Raw genomic sequence first — 24745 nt, forward strand, 5'->3', positions numbered from 1 at the left:
GTGAGATTTATGAATCAGAGGTACAACTATGTCACTCTAATTCTAGTGAAAATATAGGGACTTCATCTCATTTTAGGATAAAAAACAAACTGCTCAGGGGCAGCTAGGTGGAGCAATGGATAAAGCACCGGCCCTGGATTCAGGAGTACCTGAGTTCAAATCTGGCCTCAGACACTTGACACTTACTAGCAGTGTGACCCTGGGCAAGTCACTTAACCCCCATTGCCCCGAAAAACAAAACAAAACTGCTCAGTTTGACATTTAACATCTTTTAATTTTTTTGTTCCATCCTATCTTATGAGACATTACCATTTCCTCAAAGTTATAGATCAGTCACCTGGTAAAGTAGACAGAGTGGTGGGCCTAGAGTCAGGAAGACTCATGTTCCTGAGTTCAAATCTGTCCTCAGACACTTACTAGCTGTGTGACCACAGGCAGGTTGACTAACTCTGTTTGCCTCGGTTTCCTCCTCTATAAAATGAGCTGAAGAAAATAGAAAACCACTCTAATATCTTTGCCCAGAAAACCTCAAATATGGTCAGAAAGGTGGACATGACTGAAAATGGCAGAATAATAACAAAAGTAATTTTATTGGTTAATAAAATTGACCATTTTGCTGTCCCCTACAAATGACATTGAATTTTTCCTGGTCTCATTTCCTCTTATTCCATAAGATGTCAGTGAAGCTTGGGTGGAAGTTGAGACAGCTCTGAGATCCAGCTTCTAAGACAAGTGCCATTAAAGGGGAAGGAATATTGGTTGCTCTTCTTGCCACCAGGGAAAAGAATGAGACATCCTTTGCAGGTCACTTTTATGTACAAACTATTTTCTGGCTCAGAATCCAAATAAATACCTTTTTTTTTTTTAAAAAGTATTATGAAAATTGGGAATACTTGTTCCCACTTTGACATAGGTGAGAGAGGAAGGTCACCTCTATTACATGTACACAGAACCTGGTACACCAAACCTCTATATGTGTTAGTACCAGGGATTTTAAGAGGTTAGGAAGGGGGACAATGCAGAGGAGAGGGGATTCACCACTGTATATGCAAAGAGATGGGAGGGGGCATCTTGTGAGAGTCATTGTTCTGTTTGGTGAGGACATTTGTTAGAAAAGGGATAGTTGCAGCAAGATTCCAATCAGTTCAATGCAATTCAAAAACATTTATTCAACACCTGCTGCATATTAGCCATCAGGCTAGATGTCTTGAGACTCCATTTTATCAGATCAACCAAACTGCACTAAACTTGAGAAATTCCATCATTTCTTGCCAGTGGCTTGGGCATGTTCTGGGAGACCCTGCACCTCAGACTCCCATTATGGGCCCAGAGAAAGCCTTCAAAGTATCACAACCACTGTAGGGCAGAGATCCCTGATGGGCAAGGGCCTCAAAGTCCCTTCTGGATTCCAATTACTTTCACCTCTGTTCATGGATGCTCCACAGCTTCATAACTAACTCTAGCTCTAACTACTAAAGGAAACTTTAGTTGTGTTTCAAATTTGAGGAAGGAGGGTAAATCTATCTGTGGACAAAATTTTCAGGCCAAGAATACAGCCAGAATGAGTGAGAATAGAACCATCTTCAGAGAAGGCAGAAGGAAGAAAGAGAGGGAGAAAGTGTGTGTGTGTGTGTGTGTGTGTGTGTGTGAGAGAGAGAGAGAGAGAGAGAGAGAGAGAGAGAGAGAGAGAGAGGGGAAGAAAGAAAGAGAAAGAAGGAAAGAAAGAAGGAAAGAAGGAAGGAAGGAAAGTAGGAAAGAAAAAGCAACATGACTAACCTAGAAATATGTTTTGCCTGATGCACATCTATAAGATATATCAAATTGCTTGCCTTATCAATGAGGGGGAAGGAGAAGGAAGAAGAAAATCTGGAAATCAAAAGTAAAAAGAAATGAAAGTTAAAACTGTTTTTGAATGTAGTTGTAAAAAATAAAATATTTTCAGAAAGCCTAAGAGCTTATTCATGCATTAATTCAGTGTTGATTACAGAGAGAAGAGATTAGAGGCAGGTGGATCAAACAGTAACTCTTACAATACCCCAGGACAGAAGTAATTAGCCAGAGGTGAATGACTCCAGTATCCTTGTGTCAGTCCCTGGGCCAGTAACCCTCACCTTAATAGCCTCTGCTTGGGCACAGGTTTGCCCAGATTGACATTTCTAGAAATAGTCAGGATATGGGATGCTTGCCAGTATATGTCCCTACTGTTAGTGCATACCTGGAATGGGAAAATGGGGCAAGGGTAGACATAACATTGTCCTCCATGATGCTTCAGAACAACTGCAGTAATCTCATCCAGTGACTGATGAAACCCAATCACCCAGGAATGAGGCTCTACTAGGTTCTTCCCAGGGTCTCAGGCTAAGATCTATCCAGTGTCAGCCAGCCCCCACTCACTGCCTCCTTGAATTCACACTTTCTCCAGCAGGGGGTGGTAGAGGGCCATGTGTATGAGCAGAGGCAGGTGAGGCACCTGCAATGCCTACAAGCTGTGAGCTTCTGCCATCTCTGCCCCCTGCCCAGGGCTGGGAGGTCTCTCCTGGTTATGGGGAATCTAGGCCTCGGGCACAGAGAGAAGCCTCCCCTCATTCATCCACAACCAGCTCCAACCTTTCCCATATCAGACACTAAACAGGAGCCTGTCTTTCCTCTTGAGGTCACACACTGAGGACAGAGAGGAGGGAGACCCCTCCCCCAGACTCAGGCTCAGCCAGGGTGACTCAGTGTGGCTCACAGGGTCCTGAGAGGAGGCTCAGAGCAGACCTGGGGCTCTTTTGCATATGGAGCCCCAGGGGCCTGCAGGGAGCCCTGCTCAGGGTAGAAAAGCTTCCTCCCTCCTTGATGCCCCCTCAGGGCTCTGAGTGCTCTGTCTGCAGGTGTCTGAAGGCCAGGATGATCTCCCCATGGCAGCTCCTCTGGCTGCTGGTGCTCTGGGCTCAGGGTAAGACCCAGCAGGGCAGGGAAGGGGTGAGGAGGTCACAGGTTTTCAGGGATTAAAGACATGATGACCCCTGGATCCAGGGGGTGAGGGAGTTTAGGGACAACACAGGCAGATGGGGGCTGAGGAGCATGGCCAGGCCTGAGACTACAAACATTGTGAGGTCTGAGGGAAAGATGGTTTATGTCGTTTGGGATTTCAGGGTCTCCACAGAACTGTCTTGTTCCTATACTTTGATCTGGACATTCACACATATCTTTCTGCTTCTGATTTTGTTGGTTTCCTAGATTCCCGAGGAGCCATTGTGCTGACCCAGTCTCCAACCTCCTTGTCTGGGTCTCCAGGAGAGAGAGTCACCCTCAGCTGCAAGACCAGTCAGAGTGTAAGTAATTACCTTCATTGGTACCAGCAGAAACCTGGCCAAGCCCCCAGGCTCCTCATCTCCTATGCTAACAGCCTGGCATCTGGAGTGCCTGCCCGGTTCAGTGGCAGTGGGTCTGGGACAGATTTCACTCTCACCATCAGCAGCTTGGAGCCTGAGGATGCTGGAGATTATTACTGTCAGCATAGTTATGAAATACCTCCCACAGTGCTTCAGGCCTGAACAAAAACCTCCCCAGGCTGCTCAGGGGATTCAGCTCAGAGCAGCAGCTGCTTCCTCTCTGGTCCCCAGGCAGAGCAGCCCCTGCTCTCTGGGCAGGCTCACATCTCCCGGGGCTTCCCCTTCCTGGTCCCTCAGGTCCCCTCCTTCCTCACAAAGCCTTGTCTGTCACATGCCCTGTCCCCAAGGCCCCCAAGGAGGCAGCACAGCCCCTGGGAGACAAAAGGGAAAATACAAATGGGGGGAATGCTGACCTTTGGAGTCCACTTGAAATTTTTGCCTCTACAGAGTCTTTCTCTTGTTGAGAACAACAAGTTCGTGTTCAGGGGCCTTTGCTCCAGTTCTTTCTAGCAATAATTTGTTTGTTTCCATGTTTGTTGCTGTGATTCAATTGCATCTGAACTTTAATGACCCCATTTGAGTTTCCTTGGCAAAGATCCTGCAGTGGGTTGACATTTCCTTCTCCAGCTCATTTTACAGATGAGGTTACTGAGGCAAACAGGGTTAAATGAGTTGTCCTGCCTCAACAGGACAGCGACTAGTTGTCCAAGGCCAAACTGGAAGTCAGGAACATGACTTCCGGTCAAGCTCAGTATTCTATCCACTTCTACCTCCTAGGTGCTGCATGAAACCATAAAACTAAATAAAAATAAAATAAACTAAGCACAGGTGGGCATCGAAGGAGCAAACATAACACAAGGGTCCCAGAAGCAGGGATATCTTCAGGGTATCAAGGTCTCAAGGCCTTTCCCTGAACTAGAGCCAGTTGCTTCTGCTCCCAGAACCCTCACACCCCCTGCCGCTTTGCATAAAGAGATCCCCCAGGGTGGGTCTGCAGACACAGGGGCTTAAACTAGCCTGGGGCAGAGCAGCCACAGGGCAGGAGACACTGCACCATGGAGTCCCTGTCCCAGCTTCTCTGTGGGCTCCTGATGCTCCTGGTCCCAGGTGAGATCATGAGACAACACAACAGGCAGATGAGCAATGTTGCATAAGATGAGAGAATTCAGAGGAGCTTAGAGTCTATGGGGACACGAGCCAGCACAGTGCAAGGGGGAAGCTGGATTCTAGGAGGTCAGGGGGATTGGCTGAACCAGCCTATCTGGGGGGCAAGTATCCAAATGGAAGGAGACTGTTCTGTTTATTTCCTGTTGGTTGATCCTTAATTCCTGCTTTTAGGTTCCAGGGGAGAAATTGTGCTGAGCCAGTCTCCAGCCTCAGTATCTGTGACCCCAGGAGAGAGAGTCACCATCAGCTGCAAGGCCAGTCAGACACAGTGATGGAAACACTTATCTCAACTGGGTACAACAGAAACCTGGACAATCTCCTCAGAAACTCTTTTATAAGGTTTCCAACCTGGACTCAGGTGTCCCTGCCAGGTTCAGTGGCAGAGGTGCTGAGAAGGATTTCACCCTTACAATCAGCTGTGAGAATCAGGGCTCCACCCTGAAGAGAAAGCATGTGACTTGGCATCAGGAAGTGATGTCTATAGAACTGCCTGTAATCATGTCAATCAAAACTACCAGCCAATTTGTTTGGAGCTGTGTGTGTGGACAGCCCTGCTTCCTGTTTCACAGAGGGCTTCTGTGAGAAGCTGCTAAGAATCATCCTCTTTTTGTCTGGGACTTCGGTGTGGTGGCAGAACTTTAGATGGGCTGTTAGGGAAAGGCAAGGTTTTCTCTTTGGCTATACAGAATAAGCTAGAGTTTTCCATTCTTTAAGAGATCTGGGGGCAGCTAGATGGTGCAATGGATAGAGCACGGGCCCTGGAGTCAGGAGTACCTGAGTTCAAATCCAGCCTCAGATGCCACTTAGCACTTACTAGCTGTGTGACCCTGGGCAAGTCACTTAACCCCCATTGCCTCACTAAGAAAAAAAAAAAAGATCTGTTCTCACCATCTCTCTCTTCACTAACATCTAATACACTGTAATAAATACTTAAAAGCCTAAACTCTTGTTGAATTTATCAGTAAATCTTAGACAGTTTCCCCCCCAAAACTGGGGGGGGGGCAGGTTAAGACCCATATTAGATTTTAAACATCACACAGCAGTGTGGAGGCTGAAGATGGGGCCCATTATTACTGTGGGCAAAGAACTTCTCCTCACACAGTGCTACAGCCCCAAACAAACTCCCCATCCTAGGCTGGATACTCAGGGAAGGTCAGCTGTCTCCTCTGCTTCCTCTCCTGCAGCAGCTGCTGGGCTGCCTGCTCAGATGCAGGGTCGTGGGGCTGACTGTGGGAAAGGGACTCAGGGCTCAGGGCAAAAGCTGTGGACTGAAAGCTCTGTGTCTTAAGTCCTCTTGTTGCTCTCGAGCTGTGAGCTATATGTATGGTCCAGGAAAGAACCAACTCCTCTCAGAATGGTGGGCTGCCAGACTGTAAAAGGACAGAAAGAGCAGGTCAAGGCCAATAAACTGAATATGGCCAGAAGGCTGTCTATTGGTCATGTTGGCAATTGGCACCTTCACTTTATCAGGCCCCTCCTGGCTCACTGCCCTGTGGTGGGGCAGAAGCTTGAGTAGCTTAAGGAAACTATGTGCTGGGCCATGCAAGGTTACCTGAGATGGAGAGGTTACAGTGGAGAGGTCTGATAAAAAGTTATGCACTAGAGAAGGAAATGACAAGCTACTCCACTACCTTTGCCAGAAAACCCCCTTGGACAGTATGAAAGTGCTAAAGGCTATGACATCAGAAGATGAGCCCCTCAAGGTGGAAATGTCCAACATGCAACTGGGAAAGATAACAAGACAACTTAAAGTAGCTCCAGAAAGAATAAAGCCACTGGCCCAAAGCCAAAAGGAAGCTCAGCTGCAGATGCATCTGGCAACAAATGAAAGCCAGATGTTGTAAAGCACCATATTGCATTAAAACCTGGAATAAATGACATATGACCCAAGGTAAACTATATGTGGTCAAACAGGAGATGGAAAGTCTACCATCAACATCTTGATTGTCAGTGAATTGAAATGGATGGGAAAGGATTAGTGAATTCAGATAATCATAACATATTCTACTGTGTGCTAGAATCCCTCAGAAGAAATGAACTAGTCTCATGCTCCTTAAAAGGGTAACTCAGCCTTTTAAATTGGGGTAGAATCTCAAAAATGACAGTATGACATCTGTCCACATCTGAGGCAAACCATGTCTCTTTATTCCAACCACTGTTGCCAAAGGGGTCAAAGCTGATCAGTTCTACGATGATCTACAACACCTTCTAGCCACAACATCCCCAAAATATGTTATATTCATCACAGGGGACTGGAATGCCAAAGCAGGAAATCAAAGATAATTGGAATAAAAGAAATTTTGGGTTTTGAGTACAAAATGAAGCAGAATAGAGGCTAACAGAGTTTAGCCAGGAAAACTCAGTGTCATAGCAACTCTTTTCAACAGCCCCAGAAATGACTCTACACATGGACATCATCAGATGGTCAATCGAGAAATCATATTGACTACATGCTGTTCAGCCAAGAATGTCTATGCAAGGATGTGGTGGGTCTTCTGGAGACAAGTTCCAAATTTAATTGGGTCTCCCGATGGGAGCTGTCATCAATTGTGCTGATAATAGTAGGTGCCAAGAACCTGTACATCATCTCTGTGTAAGGGAATTAAGGGGAGATTGAACAGCCTTCCTGCAGCTGGTATGGGTGACATATTAACGGCCACAGTCAAAAAGGGGAAAGCAGAACTGTTGAAGAAGGTTCAGCCAGCAGTGGTAATAAGGCAATGGAAATCATATCAGAGAGAAGATGGGGGGCTTATACTTTGAAGACAATGCAAGGGTCATAGTAAACAATAAAGGCAAGGTGAAAGGTTCAGTCATCATGGGACCTATTGCCAAGGTGTGTGCTGACTTGTGGCCCAGGATTGCATGTAATGTTGGCAGCACTGCTTGATTCTCCTAAAACCCACTTGTAAAATCACCTCATGAAAATGTCAGCCTATCTCCTTTCTTGCTTGCTTTGTGTCTTTCTTTTTCCTTGATTTTTTTCAAAACCATTGAAATCTGAAAAACAAAGAAACAAACAAAACAATAATGTGGTTACAGATCTAGGGCCAGACATCCTGGAGAATGAATTGAAGTGGGCCCTAGGAAGAAATATTAACACTAAGGCTAGTGGAGGTGATAGAATTCCAGCTGAGACATTTAAAATCCTAAAAGATGATGCTGTGAAAGTGCTGTATTCAATATGCCAGCAAATTTGGAAAACTCAGCAGTGGCCATTCAACTGGAAAAGATCAGTTTACTTCCTAATGCTAAAGAGGTACAATGCCAAAAATGTTCAAATTATGAAACAATTATGCTCATTTCCCATGTTAGTAAGGTTTTGCTTAAGATTATGGAAGCTGCTTGTCTGTGGACTTTTTGTACCACAGCTGGCTAGAAAGAAGCTTGGTCTTTGTCATTAACACGCAGAACTTGAGAAGGACTCCCTTGGGGAGGAAAAGATAAGATAATGGAGAAAACCCAGAAATCTAACTCACCTAAGCACTCCCCCAAACCTCCCAGAACACAATTAATTAATCTCCCCCCCCCAAAAGTTCCCAGAGTGGCAGAACCGAGAAAAGGAGAGTGTGATTTAATTTTCCAGTCAAAGAAAACTTAGGTCAGCACAGTCTACCACAGGCTGTACCAGTGCACACTTGCTCTTGACAAACCAGAAGCAAACTTTGGAAGCCACTGAATCAGTAGTGGTAGTGGCTGCTCTCAGCCCACAGATGACAAGGGGGTCAAACAACTGATCAGAAGGAGGTTATGGGGGTCTCTTTGCTCGCACCAGGGGCAGGACTCTTTTGCTTTGCACAAGTTCAGATATGGGTCATAGTTCTTTGTGGAAGTGTCAGGATGAGCAGGACCACTAGAACACCAAAGGTTGTAAGCTCAGGGGAGTAGGGACCCTCAACCCAAGTTTCTAAGCAGAAAAGAGTGCTAGTGACCACTCAAACAGGAGAGTAGTGAACACATCTCTCCTTAGGTCATACCACCTTGGAAGAACTGAAAATGTACAGGCCCCTAGAAGTATCTCTGAAAAGAACTGCACAAAGTCCCTGAAGTCTGCAACAGTGCACCTTCCACCCTGGAAGCAGAGTACTACTTTAGCAAAGATTTAAAAGTCAAGAAATAGTCTGAAAAAATGATCAAACAGAAGGAAAATTTATCCATAACATACTCAGAAGAAGATAATGAAGTCAAAACTGCTCTATCCAAAGCCTCCAAGAAAAAAAAAATGAATTGGTCTTGGGCCATGGAAGATCTCAAAAAGGATTTTGAAAATCAAGTAAGACAGAGAAGAGCTCCCCCAGAAAGAACTTAGGTTCAGAATAGGAGACATTCTATTGATGTGTAGTTAAAGATTTCCAGGGGATTAAACACATCAGTAAATTCTGTTGTTATTTTTCCCCAGTGTCTATGCTACCTGGGCCCTGCCTTGCCTATGGACTGAGGTCTGGGAATGTCATGGTAAGGTGAATTTTGGTAAAATGATGGGTGACCAAGAGATAGAAAAGGGAATCTCCTAGAGATCTGTGCCTGACCAGAGAGTAGAGGCTGTTTCTTACCTGGGGACTCTCAAGTAAGCAGCTGTTCCATTGAACTGAAGCAGCTAAATGATATTGGGAGGTTTTTGTAAGATAGCAGAATATTATGGGAGTCCAGTTACATCTCTGAATATGGTGATCATCTCTATCACCTTCAGGTGCCATGCTCCTGATTGTAAGAGTGAAATCAGTTCTAGATCGATGATCACTGAATTGGACAGGGACTACATACTACAACGGGAAGACAAGTACACCAGGCCCTTGGGGTCTGGACAGTGTTTCTGCTTATAGCAGCATAAGATGTCCTCACCATCCCTATCCATTATAATTTCAGTGGCCCTGATATACTTGATCACTCTCTCTCTCTCTCTCTCTCTCTCTCTCTCTCTCTCTCTCTCTCTCTCTCTCTCTCTCTCTCTCTCTCTCTCCAGGACATCTGGACAAGGAGGCTGGAGACTGGGTCAGCACAAGAGTTCCTTGGGAATCTAGGTAACCAACAAAATTAGAAGAATATAGAAATATGTACCATCCAAGCATATGGAGAATACAAATTTAGGGAGACCGATGAAATATGAAAGGAGTGACATTCACTTGCATTTGCTATAAAGAGGGAACTTGATCCATCTTTCACACAAACTTCACAGATTCTCTCATCTAGCACATCACTATGCATATCAAAATTAGCTTCTCATTTCTTTCCCTTACTGGGGATGTGTATCCCAAGTTATATGTCCAAGGCTTGTTTCTCTTGTCACAAAATTCCAGTTATACAAATTCCAGACTCACTCACCTGATACTTAGTTGCTTTATCACTTGTCTTTCTACTATTAGATCAGAGGTATGAAACACTGGGCTTACAGCTTGAACCAGATTAAAATATAATTAATAAATGTTTAACAAATTAAATAAAATGCAAGAAAACATAAAATAATAGGGATATGTGGTTTTGTAAGTCAGTATGCAGCCAGCAAGGATAATTATGAATGGCTCGTTGGTCCTCTTTCTACTTGAGTTTAAATCCACTGTACTTGACTATTATTTTTGTTTAGAGAGATTTTCCTTCATTCTCAAAAGAGGGAAGATTACCTCAATAATACATCCTGGTCATCCTTTTCTAGCCGTGGGAAATTAAAATGTGATATTAGGGACACAGATAGAGCCTGAGATGAGAAACAAGATTATATGGTGCCCATTCTTCTTATCAAAGAAAGAGATTTATTCATCATACATCTTTTTTTTTAATTTGTTTTTTGGTGAGGCAATTGGGGTTAAGTGACTTGCCCAGGGTCACACAGCTAGTAAGTGTCAAGTGTCTGAGGCCAGATTTGAACTCAGGTCCTCCTGACTCCAGGGCTGGTGCTGTATCCACTGCACCACCTCACTGCCCCCATCATGCATCTTTTTAAAGCTACCCAATTCCCTGTCCTTCACCCTCTCTTCCAGGGTCCCAAGTATCCTTTTTTCCCTCGAGATCCTGTCACATAGAACTTAGGGCATTAAAGAGCACTACCTTGGGAGAAGAGCAGTGGGACTTGTCCTGGGGGGTCTTAATCAGAGGAAATATTTACAGGAGAAAGGGAGAGCAGTGGGTCAGGCCAGACTGGGAAAGACCAGAACCAGTAAGTCAAATACAAGGAACAGACCACAGTTATTTTATTTATTGGTTATTTCAACAATTGGAACTTTGAAAATACAAGTTGTAAATCTGAAATTTAGATTTTGAAACTCTAAATCAAGTGGGGAAAATGGTATTGTGAAAACTGTTAATAAGCAATGATTTGGGGGATTCAAATTCCTCTCCCCCTTTTTATCCTCATTTCAAGACATCAGCCTTTGAAAGTTGAACTAATCATCTCCTCTATAGAGACCCCACCTGAGTGGGGAAACCACTGTGTTCTGCTCAGGGTTTGGTGAGGATAAATACTTTGAATAGATTGGCCAAGACTGAAGTAACTTGGCAGTAAATGGCATAATTAGAGTTGAGGTCCAGCCCCTCCTTGTAATATTCATTCTCTCATTAATTGGTAACAAATCAGAGTTGAATGCCACTTTCAGGAACACCCTTAGCCCTGAGTGATTGCCATGATTTTGTTTGGTCTTTGAGGGAAGGCCAAATGACCATCCTTTTATTAAAATGTTGGTATTATTATTAGATGATTAAATTACCCAGAAATTATGTCTCTCAAGACTTTTAAAACACCATAGTTGTAGGAGAGTCAGTTCAATATAGGGAAAGGCAAATTATACCAACTAAGACTTTATCTCCCTTTACCTGGAAAATGGCAAAGATGATAAAGATGGGAAGAGGTAAGTTTCAAGAGGCTAGAGGAAAAGAGATAATTGAAGAAACTTTTTGATGCTGGGAGTTGATATAATCATTCTAGAAAACAATTTTAATTATATAAAAAAGCCAATAAACTCTTCATGAGCTCATACTCACATATCTCACTACTTGTAATAGATGTCAGAGAATTCAAAGACAACTTTTCTTTCAGCCTCAGTTTCCTCATTTGGACAATGAATAAAATAATAGCTGGGATGACTGCCTTTCCAAAATCACAGCTTTGTTGTCAACATCACATTAGAGAGTACACTTGAAAGTGTATGACTTTAAAGAGTCATTCAAGTTTTATCTGTGGTTATTATGACCAAAAGACCCAGTCCCTGCAACTATAGGGAAATCTGGAGAGGTAGGATCTGAATCTGTTTTCTGCCAAGGAGAAGTGATAGTACTCCTACTCTTTGCCTGAAAGAGAAGAAAATTTAGGGATTACCCCCCCCCAAGCAATCTGGGTTTTTCTGGCTACGGATTCACAAGAAATTTTGAATCTGCCTATTAGGGATCAGGGCCCAAAGTGACCCACATTTTAATGTTAAGATAATACTAAATTCCAGAGCTGAAGTGGACTAAGGAATGGAATGGCTTAGGGAATAAGCACCAGAGTTGTGGGCCACCTGGCCTAGGGTTCCCTGATTTCATCATGGATCACTGGTGCTGGTCTGCCTTGTCAACTCACCTGGGGCACTGATTTTTCTGCTTTTGCTGGAAGTCTGGGCTGTTTCTGCCCAAGTTCTTAAACCAAGCTTCCCCAGAGAATCTGGGACCTCACATTGGCAGAAACAAAAAGACAGGCCAATGTGCCCTTGTCCATAAGTCACTGCGAGTTCAACAGATTGGAGGTGATCTGGGTGTAATCTTGGGCAAGTATTTCAATGTTGGTGGATATGATTTTCCCAATGTCACATTGCAACTCCTGTTGTGGGTACTCAGGGAATGGATGCCCACTTTGCAGACCACTGTTCTCTACAAATCTTCTCAGTAAACGACTAAAATGGGGTGGAGCAGAGATGGAAAACTCTTCCCTTTTAGGAAAAAAATTCTATCCATTACTATGCTTATTACTTAAAGTCTAAAATTATTACATAAAGATAATTGGCCTACATAGTCCAGCTTAAAGGTAGTTGGCTGAAAAAAAAGAAAGGAAGTTTGCTGAAAGCTCTCCAAGGAGAGTCATCATGAGCTTTGAGCTCCATCTGGGGATTCACATCTATTTAAAGTGGTACCAAAAGAAACATAAGCAGCCTCCTGTATTCAGAGATTCCACTGGGGCAGTGGCAGTGAGGATAGGGACACTACTTCCCCACCCCCCCAGCTGTTTAGAAGGTTATGATGCTTCAGATCATCACTGTCAGTCCCTCATCCCCCAGCCCCTTAAGTCATACTCCAAATGAACCCCCCTTTTGATCTTCAGTCAGTTGAGCTCAGGGGATCTAGACACTACGACTCTATTGGTAGGCGATCCCAGGTCTGGAGTTGGACTTCACTCAGTTTCTACATAGCATTTGTCCTAGCAGATTCACTTCCAAATCTGGCTTAGCTTTGGGGTGAGTCCTCATTTCAGGTTTGAGGAACACTCAGGTAATTCCATAGGGCCTCACTGCTGAGCTGCTTCCTTCAGGTCTTTGGGTGGTATCTTACTGTTATTCATCATGGCAACCTGCTTGGGAATGTGATAAATGATTTTTGAAATTAAAATGTTGGAGATTTAATCCTAACTCCCCCAATTCCAAAGTCCTTCTTGATAAGATAAAGTCAACTCCTTGGTCCTGGTCACAGCTATAAACTTTTAGGAATCTTGATAAGAATGACTCTTCTAAATTCTTGTTAGGAAAATAAAAATTTGGTGTGGGGTGAAGATTAATAATTAACCCTAGGTTTGGGGGTGGTCTGCTATCATACCTTCTTCCTCCAAATTAAAAGGAACAATCAGAGGTTAGTGGGCATCTCTCAGGAGAACCTCCTCCTCAAAGGGCATATAATCTGTGATCCCACCTACATTAGGTGTCTTTGGTCTGTGAGAGATATCCTAATGACTATCCTTTTATTGATAACCCACCAGCCTATTAATAAAATGATTAAATTACCAAGAAAATATGTATCTCATATTTTTTTCTGTTACAGAATTTAGTGATAGCAGGTGATGATGATAGACCAACACATTCTGGTCACCATTATGGTTATTCTTCTATTTTATAATCTTTTTTTTACTTTTTATTTTTTTATTTCTCCAAGTTATATGTACTTGGTGTTCCAAATTCTCTTACCCCCTCCCATACCACTGTTTCTTAAGAACTCAAGCAATAAAACATAAGTTATACATGTGCAAAACATAACATATAAAAAACTTTAGAAAGAGGAACTCACAAAATAAAAAAAAAATTATACTTCACTCTATATTCAGATACCATCAGGTCTTTCTCTGTAGATGGATTGCACTTTTCATAAGTTCTTCTGATAGCATCCTGCTCCTCATTTCTTACAGCATAGTAGTGTTACATCCTAAACTCTGCTTCAAATTTTTTTCAGTTAATATTGCTAACTGTATTTCCCTCCATCTTATTCCCTCCCCTTGACATTTACTATATTTTCCACCTTCTTTCATCCTATCCCTCCTCAAAAGTGTTTTGCTTCTGACTGCCCCCTCCCCCAATCTGCCCTCCTTTCCTTAACTCCTCCCTTCTTATGACATTCCCCTCCCACTTTCCTACAGGGCAGGGCATATTACTAAACCCAGTTGAGTGTGTATGTTATTCCCTCTTTGATCCAATTCTGATGAGAGTAAGGCTCACTCACTTCCCCACACCTTCCCCATCTTCCCCTCTATAAATTTTTTTGTGCTTCTTTTATGTGTGATACTTTACCCTATTCCACCTCTCCCTTTCCCTTTCTTCCAGTGCATTCTTCTTACCCCTTAATTTTATTTTTTAAAAGATATAATCATGGGGCAGTTAGGTGGTGCAACAGACAAAGCACCAGCCCTGGACCCAGGAGGACCAGAGCCCAAATCTGGCCTCAGAAACCCAGCACCAACTATGCAACCTTGGGCAAGCCACCCAATCCCGACTGCCCCACAAAAAAGATTTAAAAGTGCTCTAAAGATATCATCCCTTCATATTTAACTCACACCTGTGCCCTCTACCTAAGTATACTGCATTCAGCTTCATTAATAATGAGAATGTTCTCATGAGGTAGAAGTATCATCTTCCCATATGGGAATATAATCAGTTTAACCTTTTAATATCCCTCATAGTTTCTTTTTTGTGTTTACCTTTTTATGCTTCTCTAGGATCTTGTTTTTGAAAGTCAAATTTTCTATTCATCTCAGGTCTTTTCATTATGAATGCCTGAAAGTCTTCTCTTTCATTGAATTTCCTTTTTTTCCCCTGAAAGATTATAAAATGTTTTGCTGATTAGGTGATTCTTGGTTGTTATCCCAGTTCCTTTCCCCTCTGGAATATCATATTATATGTCCTCTGATCCTTTAATGTAGAAACTATCAGATGTTGTGTCATACTGACTGTGATTCCACAGTACTTGAATTGTTTCTTTCTGACTGCTTACAATATATTCTTCTTGACCTGGTAGCTCTGGAATTTGGCTATAATATAACTGGATATTTTCATTTTGGGATTTCTTTCAGGAGGTGATGGGTGGATTTTTTCAATTTCCATTTTACCTTCTGCTTCTAGAATATCAGGGAAATTTGACAATTTCTTGGAAGATGATTTCTAAGCTCTTTTATTATCATGGCTTTTGGGTAGTCCAATAATTTTAATATTATTTTTCCTGAATCTATTTTCCAGGTCAGCTCTTTTTTCAATGAGATATTTCACATTGCTCTCTATTTTTCATTCATTTGGATTTGCTTTATTGTGTTTTGATTTTTCATGAAGTTGTTAGCTTCCATTTGCTCAATCCTAATGTTTAAGCAATGATTTTCTGCATAGAGCTTTTGTACCTCCTTTTCAATTTGGCTTTTTAATCTGATGACTTTTTATTTTCATGACTTTCCTGCATCACTCTTATTTCTCTTTCCATTTTTTCCTCTACCTCTCTTACTTTATCTTCAAAGTATTTTTAGTGCTTCTATGGCCTGAGATAAATTCATATTTTTCTTGAAAGCTTTGGATGTTGGGCCCTTGACTTTGTTATCTCCTTCTGAAGTGTATTTTGATCTTCCTTGTCACCAAAGAGATTTTCTAGGGTCTGCATTTTTTTCTGTCTGCTCATTTTGCTAGCCTATTTCTTGACTTTTAACTATTTCTTAAAGTGGAGCATTGCTTCCAGGATACTCTGTCACAAGTCTCAGGGGGTCTAAGGTAGTTCAATTTAAGGAAGGGCTCATTCCCCACTCCCCCTGGCCTGTGCTCTGGTTTGCAAGCAACCTCAGGCCTGCTTGACCTGCAACTCAGGAACACAATCCTGTTTCACTGTGGTTCCAAACTCCAGTGCACTGTAATGATTGGAATAACGCCACCTGCTGGATACTTACTGTAGAAGAGTTCTGCCCATGAAGCGAAGGTCTTTGAGGGCAAGACCAGGAGTCTTTTCTTTGGCATCAGGAAGTGACGCGGACTAGTGGGAGGAGGAAGCAAGAGACTGGCGCTCAGTCTCGCTCTCTTTCCTCTGGACTCTGGTGGAGAGTGGAACTAGAAATGTGCTCTCCCTTTAATAGATAGGAATCTAGGCCTTTTCTTCTCTCTTTACCATATTCTTATTCTCCTTAATAAATGCTTAAAAGTCTAACTCTTGCTAAAGCTTATAATTTATTGGCTACCACTCATTAGATATTTTAGACAGTTTAGCTAGAATTTTAGCCCTTAACAGATGGCTGACCACGAAGAGGAAAGCTGAACCTCACTTCTGAGCTTTCGGTTGGGTAAGAAATTTCCCCTACCCTAACCCTTTAAATCCGAAGTACTGCTGAATTGCCCAGTGTTTTCCCTTTAAATTATTTCAAATGGACCTTTTAAACTCCTTAATTACCCTATTTTTGATTTTAGTCTGTTTAACCAGACAAATGGGGGATAAGATCATGTTAATGCTTTGTTTTTGTGGATTTTCTATTTTTCTTTTTATTTTTGTTGGAGGAGCCATCAAGGTACTTACACAAGGGAATATAAATATCGCCCCCTCTCCCAGCCATGCTTTTTCAGAGAACCCTTTCACTCAGGTATTTTTTTTCAAATTCTAATGCTGAGAGATTCTCTAATTTTGCATGCCTAGAGGCAATGACCCAACCTCTAGAAGCTTTTTATCCCCTAGGAGTGGGGGTAGGGCCTGAGTTCAAAATCAAGTCTGATTCAAATTGTGCTGGTCCCTCCCCTCCTCTCCAGACCCCACCCTTTACTCCTCCCATGGCCAAGCCCATTGCTTCTCCTGCCTGGGAAGTCCAGAGATCTAATGCTCATGCGCAACTTTCTCTAACTACATTTGCAGCTTCAGGCTCAGCCCTTCTCCAGCCTGGCTGTGCTTCTGAGACAACCTTAGAAAACCCTTTAAATTCCAGATATGCTCAATTTGTTCATAATTTTGCTAACCTGCTTTTGTCTTTAATTAGTAATCTTATAAAGCATTTGTATGGTGAAAAGACTGACAGACAATATAGAGGGGTTAAAGAAGAAAAACTTAAGCTGAATAAGAATGACAACTATCAACATAGTTCAAGACTCTGCTTCTTTTGCCATGGAAGGGTATACATTTTACAGAAATGTAGAAGTAAGCAGCAAGGTATTGATATGAGTATTGGGGATTTTAGATATCGGAATCAAAAGTGTTCTGAATTCACTCAGAGTATTAATAGTATCAGTTCAGAGGTTACATAGGATTTCTATGCTATTATATATACATTTTGAAATTAATGGTATGGGTTTATTTTCATAGAGATTTTCATGCTTTTGAGATTGTGTCTTATACTTAGTTTCTAAAACAAGGAGAACATTTGTAAAAACTTTTTATGGTCATGTGATCAAGTTTATATTTTATAATACTCTTATTAATATTAAGTTCACATTCATTTAGACTTCCTTAGTTTGAATTTCATTGTCTTTTATTGTATGTGTATTTTCTTCTATTCATTTGTCTATCTAATTTTGAAACATTGCAAGATGGTTTTGAAATCATAATAAAATGTTAATTCTAGGAGTATTGTGCTCCCATATTCTGAGTTGTTTGTTTTTGTTATTTTTTCTCAACTGATTATTTGATCAAACTCTTTAAAGCATTTCCCTGGCAAATTGGTTGCCATGGCAAGTGTAAATTGATTCTAGAAGTATTATTTTTGATAAGCATATTCCAAAAAAAAAAAAGAGGGGAACATTTGTAAAAGTTTTTTTTTAAAGTTTTCTTTGAGATTCTGTTGTGCTTTAACTTGTATTTAAATATGTTCTGATTTTTCACAAAAGTAATAGTATACTAAGTAAAAAAAAGGGGGTATTATTTGAAATTGTTGCATAATTATATATTGTGTTCTGAGTCAAGATGTATTCGCATTTTTTGCAATCATTTATTATCCTCAATTTTTAAATCCATATGAGACTTGGATTATGGGAACTTATCATTTAAGACATTAATTGACTTTATTCTGAGTTATCAGATGCCAGTTGGCCAAGATGCCATCCAATCACAAGAGGAATACATGCAAGAGCAGACACTGAACTGTCACATGAGGGGAGACATGCATGAAGTCAAGGTATGGCCGAGGGAATGGCTTTTGACAAATGTTGAGGTTGGATTCTCTTGGTTTAATATTTTATTCTCTTTTTCCCCACAATATTGTACAGATGGCTGGAAGTATTCATCCCACCCATCTCACTTCTACACCTGGCTTCTATGCTCCCTCCTATATGCCTGATGCCATGGACATCTCAAATCCCATGCATCTGATTAAGTCTGACTCAGTTTCCTCCAATATGTTTGGTGGCATGGACATATATTCCATCCACCTATTTTAAACCTGGCATACTGCATGGGCAGTATATATTGCTCAAGTGTGGGAATGCTCATATCCCATCATTTCTCTGTTCTTTTATGGTAACCCCCATAATTATCTCAGGTGTCATGATAAATACAGTGTTGAATTTGGTCTTGACACCTGTTACCAATTATATTAGATTTTCTAATTTCTCATAATGGCATGAGGATAATTAGGCAGATGATGCAAAAAAGTGATGAAACAAAGATAAAAATTATTTTTAATAATTAATATCCCAGCAATTGTCTTCTCAATTACCCTCCATAAAGGGGGACTGTAATAATATTATAATTTTAAAGAATGTTTCAATTTTTGTTTTATTATGTTTCATGTGTAACAACTAAGATTCTGAATTCCCTTAGACATGTTTTTGAGAACTTTCATTGTTTGATTTGATTATTGACAAAGCTATTTTAAAGTTGTGTTAAGCTCAATTTTGTAGGAAATTTTCCTGGCTGACTACCAGCATCCACACATCAACCCCTGAAAAGACTTCCATTCCATGACTACACCTAGAGGACATCTGAGAAAAGACTTTCAGAGACTTTAAATGAACAGTTTTGTTTTGTTTTTTTCTCTTTTCTTTTTCGGTTATAATATACACCATCTGTAATATGTACTCTCTGCAGAGGCCCTCCCTTTGCAAGACCAATGTCAAAGCGTCGGTTCATGAGGACAAAAAATCGCTCCTCTGGACAAAACTTTCCTCTCTTCCTTTTCTATATTGTTGTTCACATATTAGTAGTTAGCAATAGTTATTATATTCTTTTTACTGTTCCGTCAAGGAAACATTTTGTTTCTTGAGGAACAACAGGGGGGACTGTAACGATTGGAATGACGCCACCTGCTGGATACTTACTGTAGAAGAGTTCTGTCCATGAAGCGAAGGTCTTTGAGGGCAAGACCAGGAGTCTTTTCTTTGGCGGGAGGAAGTGACGCGGACTAGTGGGAGGAGGAAGCAAGAGACTGGCGCTCAGTCTCGCTCTCTTTCCTCTGGACTCTGGTGGAGAGTGGAGCTAGAAATGTGCTCTCCCTTTAATAGATAGGAATCTAGGCCTTTTCTTCTCTCTTTACCATATTCTTATTCTCCTTAATAAATGCTTAAAAGTCTAACTCTTGCTAAAGCTTATAATTTATTGGCTACCACTCATTAGATATTTTAGACAGTTTAGCTAGAATTTTAGCCCTTAACAGCACTCATGCCCCTTTCCCACCTGGGCTACCACATGACTGCTTCCTGGGTCTGAGAACAGCAAAACAAGAGAGTCACACCTCAGCAACTGAAGAGACCCCTGTAATCTCTCCTTGGTCAACTTCTCAACCCCCTCACCATCCACGGGCTGAGTCACAAAAAGAGGTATCATTATAAGCCAACTGTGCCCAGATCTGGAGAGTCCATGTAGTACTGGGATACTCCTTTCCAGAATCAGTTGTAATGTTTATCATCTAAGGGACTAATAGAGTGATAGACTTGTAATCTTGAAGATCTGGATTTGAATCCTCCCTCCCCTGAAACTAAATAACCACATAACCTTTCTGTGTCTCCATTTCCTCCACCAATAGGAGCACCCACTTTCCTAGGGTTGTTGCAAGAGTCAAAAGACCTAACATAGAGTGGTTTGCAAATTATGTATTTTCATCAATATGTGAGCCTTTGCTCTACTACATTGCTTACCCTAGCTGGTTATCTCATGTCCATCATGAAAATGAAGCCTTTGGAGAAAGGATGTTGTTGTTTGTCCTTCATTCTCAAAGAAGACCCTCATATCAGGATGATGTTATCACTTACAGTGAATTGGATTTGATGGAAGGCTTTGCAAGGTCCCAAACTTACTCTCTCTTTCAGATCCATCTGAGATGGATGACTGCATATGGCCCCAGATGATGAGGGCAATTAGAGTTAAATGACTTGCCCAGGGTCACACAGCCAGTAAGTGTCTTAGGTCAGATTTGAAGTCAGATGCTCCCAACTTCAGGGCCCGTAGTCTATCCACTGCTCCACCTAGCTGCAACAAGGAGAAAGGATGAAGAACATGAGGTATGCCTCCTGCTGTCACTCCTCCCTATGACCAGCAGAGGGGACCATTGCTCTTCTCATAGCCACACACTAGTAAGCTTCTGGGTCCCATAGCAGGAGTTCCAACATCCTTTGGTGGACTCATGGAATCTCTGAGCTCACAGTCAGGGGGCCACCTTGTGCCACACAACCTCAGAGTGAATCTTATTAGCAAAAGCTCCATGGATGGTTCACAGCCTTTAGTTGCAATAGAGTTTTGTTGTGCTCAGCAAACCTTAGAACAAGGGTGAAGAAAGTTAGACGTTGTTTGGTGAGGACATCTTTGTTTCTTCCTTCCTTCCTTCCTTCCTTCCTTCCTTCCTTCCTTCCTTCCTTCCTTCCTTCCTCTCTCTCTCTCTCTCTCTCTCTCTCTCTCTCTCTCTCTCTGTCTTCTTTCACAGCAGGACATGTGAAAGTATAACTTATTTCAATTTGAATGACTTTTTATTGAGTCATAAAGGAAAGGGAAGCAGGAAATTTGGAAAGCCAAATGAAAAAGAAAGGAAGGTTAAAATTATTTGAATGAAATTAAAAAAAATAAAACACTTTCAAATAACAAGAGTGGTGCTTACATATTTATTCACTGTTGATTGATCAAAAAGAGAAGAGACTGGAGGCAGGTGGATCAAACAGGGGTACTTGCAATCCCAAAGGATAGGTATAATTTGCCAGAAGTGAATGACTCTCTCCAGTCTCCTTGTGTCTACCTCTGACCCCGTCCCGCTCACTTCCAAATCCTCACATTGGGCAAAGATTCACCCAGATCCACATTTCTAGAAACAGTCAGAGTCAGTAGATGGAATGGTTCAGAGTAGGGGCACTGACCTTTACTGCCTGTGTGGAATGGGAAAATGGAGTAAAGCATAGACAGAACATTTTCCTTCACAATACTCAAAACAATTACAATAATGTTATCTAGTGATTGACAAAACTCATTCATCCAGGAATGAGGTTCTAGTAGGTTTTTCCCAGGGGCTGGAGCTAAGAATCTCTCCAGTGTCATCCAGCCCCTTCTCTCTGCCTCCTTGAATTCAAACCTTCTCCAGCAGAGGGTGGTAGAGGGCCAGGTGCATGAGCAGAGGCAGGTGAGGCACCTCCAGGACCTACAAGCTGTGAGTCTCTGCCATCTCTGCCTCCTCCCCAGGACTGGGAGCTCTCTCCTGGTTATGGGGGATCTAGTACTGGGGCGCAGAGAGAAGCCTCCCCTCATTCATCCACAACCAGCTCCAACCTTTCCCATGTCAGACACTAAACAGGAGCTTGTCTTTGCTCTTGAGGTCACACATTTGAGGACAGAGAGGAGGCCCCTCCCGCAGAGTCAGGCTCAGCCAGGGTGACTCAGGGTGGCTCACAGGGTCCTGAGAAGAGGCTCAGAGCAGACCTGGGGCTCTTTTGCATATGGAGCCCCAGGGGCCTGCAGGGAGCCCTGCTCAGGGTAGAAAAGCTTCCTCCCTCCTTGCTGCCCCCTCAGGGCTCTGACTGCTCTCTCTGCAGGTGTCTGAAGGCCAGGATGGTCTCCCCATGGCAGCTCCTCTGGCTGCTGGTGCTCTGGGCTCAGGGTAAGACCCAGCAGGGCAGGGAAGGGGTGAGGAGGGCACAGGTTTTCAGAGATTAAATACCTGATAACCCCTGGATCCAGGGGGTGAGGAAGCTTAGACACAACACAGGCAGATGGGGCTGAGGAGCATGACCAGGCCCCAGATTACAAACATTGTGAGGTCTGTGGGAAAGATGGCTTATGTCCTATATTAACAGTAAATACAACTTCTTGTCATTCTTTTGTGATTGAAGGACCTCCACAGAATTTTCTTGTCTATACCCTTTGACTTGGACATTCACACATTTCTGATTTCCTCTTATTTTGTTGGTTTCCTAGTTTCCCAAGGGGTCATTGTGCTGACCCAGTCTCCAGCCTCCTTGTCTGCATCTCCAGGAGAGAGAGTCACCCTCAGCTGCAAGGCCAGTCAGAGTGTAAGTAACTACCTTAATTGGTACCAGCAGAAACCTGGCCAAGCCCCCAGGCTCCTCATCTATGGGGCTAACAGGCTGGCATCTGGAGTGCCTGCCAGGTTCAGTGGCAGTGGGTCTGGGACAGATTTCACTCTCACCATCAGCAGCTTGGAGCCTGAGGATGCTGGAGATTATTACTGTCAGCAGAATAAAGACTGGCCTCCGGAGGTTGGGTTAGGGGAGTGCTTCAGTGCACAGTGCTTCAGGCCTGAACAAGAACCTCCCCAGGCTGTTCAGGGGATTCAGCTCAGAGCAGCAGCTGCTTCCTCTCTGGTCCCCAGGCAGAGCAGCCCCTGCTCTCTGGGCAGGCTCACACCTCCCAGGGCTTCCCCTTTCTGGCCCCACAGGTGCCTTCCTTTATCACAAAGCCTTGTCAGTCACTAACGCTGGTCCCCAAGGCAGAGGGGAGGCAGCACAGCCCCCCGGGAAACAAGTAGGGAAATGCAAATGGGGGAAATGCTGACATTTCAAGTCTACTTGACAGCTTTGCCTCCACATAAAGTATTTCTCTCCTTGGGAGCTTAAGTTCATGTTGAGGGGGTTTTACTCCAGTTCTGTGTAGCAATAATTTGTTTGTTTAGTTCCACGTCCATTGCTGTTTTTTAGTTGCATGTGTCCTGTCATGACCCCTTTGGGTTTCCTCAGCAAAGATCCCGGGATGATTTGACATTTCCTTCTCCAGCTTGTTTTACAGATGAGGAAACTGAGGACGATAGGGTAAGTAACTTCCCCAGGGTCTCTGAGCTGGTAAGTATCTAAGGTTAGATTTGAACTCAGCAACATGAGTCTTTCTGATTCCAGACCCAGGGCTCTACCCACTGCACCACCTGGCTGCCCTGATACAGATTAGATCCTTTTTCTCCAGCCCTGGACACCCTGGTCTCACAGGGCTGGGTTTCTCATGACCTGGACCTGACCAAGAGCCAAGGTGAATGCTCCCCTAACCCAACCCTGCACCCAGCCAGGGACTCATCTTTTCCTGCATCTGGGAGGATCCTGTCCTTATTGCCTGACTCAGGCTAATGGGTGTCCCTGTGTGGTTGGAGATTCCCTCCCACTAGGAATTGGGGGAGTTCCTGGGAGAGTAGGTGGCAGGGTCACATCTATTCACTGGCCACCTCTGCTCGGTAGGTCTCACTCTATTCGCTGCCCCAAGGCCCTGTTCATTGCCTTTAGGACCAAGCACATAGAGATGTTTTCATTACTACTCCAGGGCTCTTCGGTCAGCCTTTGTCCCTGAAAAGGAGAGGGCATGGGCTCAGCTCCTAGGTTCAGCTCAATGGTGACTCGGGTCCCTGTTCTCATCCTGCTCCCAGTCTCTGTCCTTCACACTCATGCAACCAGTTGCTTTCATTGAATTTCTTTACATGGATTTCCTTACATGAAATGAAGGTCATAGAGAAGGTAGAGTAAAGTAAATGCAAAGGAAATTTCAGTTCATATGGAAAGTGAGACATGGGCAGCCAGGGAAGTCAGATATCCTAGAAGAGGAGGTACTTGAACTCAGCTTTGAAGAATTTTCAAGATTCTCAGAATCGGGTATGTGGAGAGGGCATTTCAGGAATGGGGCACAGCCTGGGCAAAGGCCTGGAGAGTGGAGATGAGACATCATTTATGATGGAGAACAAGACAGCTGTTTAGTTTGGACTGTAGAATAAATGAAGGTGTGTACTGGGTGTGTACTGAGCTAGATGCTAAAGACTTTAAATGACAGAGTGATTTATATTTTATCCAAAAAATAAGAAGCTACTTGATTTTCTTCAGTCAGTTTATCAGTAAACATTTATTAAACAACTTCCATGTGCAGGGGACTTGGTAGGATAGTTATATGGTGAGATCTATTACCCATTCAAAAAAACATTGACCCCCCCCCCCCAGGACTTGACTCTGTAATTTCAAACATAGATACTTTCTGAGGCTGGTGGAGGTTGCAGGGTTTGGGCAGGGGGAGGTGCTGCCCTGTTATCTACTGGTCTAGAAAAATTGAAGGTATTTTCTAAATTGACTAATGAGTGAGAAGGAAGAGGGAATTTAGAATTGGGAAGTAGGAATCCTATGGGTAGAGGCTGAGGCTCTAGCAGTTAAATTGAACCTTATCAATTGACCATCCACTCCCTGGTCTCAGCACCCCCTCATCTAGATCTAGAAAGCACAAAGTATAATACTGCTTTTACAGGACAAAGAAGCTTCCTTCTCTTAGAATGTGTTTGAGAGAGAGAGAGAGAGAGAGAGAGAGAGAGAGAGAGAGAGAGAGAGAGAGAGAGATTGTGAGTGTGAATGGTCCCTACA

The 24745-nt window shown here is 42.9% G+C and overlaps 2 pseudogenes and 2 gene segments (V, D, J or C); all 4 read left to right on the forward strand.

The window, feature by feature from the left end:
- The first annotated feature begins 2858 nt into the window (after positions 1 to 2858).
- Positions 2859 to 3539, forward strand: LOC122739542. The segment is given in 2 exon segments: positions 2859 to 2938; positions 3223 to 3539. Coding segments are annotated over 2 exon segments (366 nt in total).
- Positions 3540 to 4432: 893 nt separating this feature from the next.
- On the forward strand, positions 4433 to 5832 carry LOC122739543 (annotated as a pseudogene).
- Positions 5833 to 7011: 1179 nt separating this feature from the next.
- LOC122742939 lies at positions 7012 to 7434 on the forward strand (annotated as a pseudogene).
- A 14495-nt stretch (positions 7435 to 21929) lies between these two features.
- The window catches only part of LOC122739544, a 29821-nt gene continuing 27005 nt past the window's right edge, over positions 21930 to 24745 (forward strand). The window contains 1 exon segment of the V gene segment in view: positions 21930 to 22005. Within this exon segment, the coding sequence occupies positions 21957 to 22005 (49 nt within the window).

Source organism: Dromiciops gliroides, chromosome 2 (genome assembly GCF_019393635.1).
Source record: "Dromiciops gliroides isolate mDroGli1 chromosome 2, mDroGli1.pri, whole genome shotgun sequence".
Taxonomy (NCBI): Eukaryota; Metazoa; Chordata; class Mammalia; order Microbiotheria; family Microbiotheriidae; genus Dromiciops; species Dromiciops gliroides.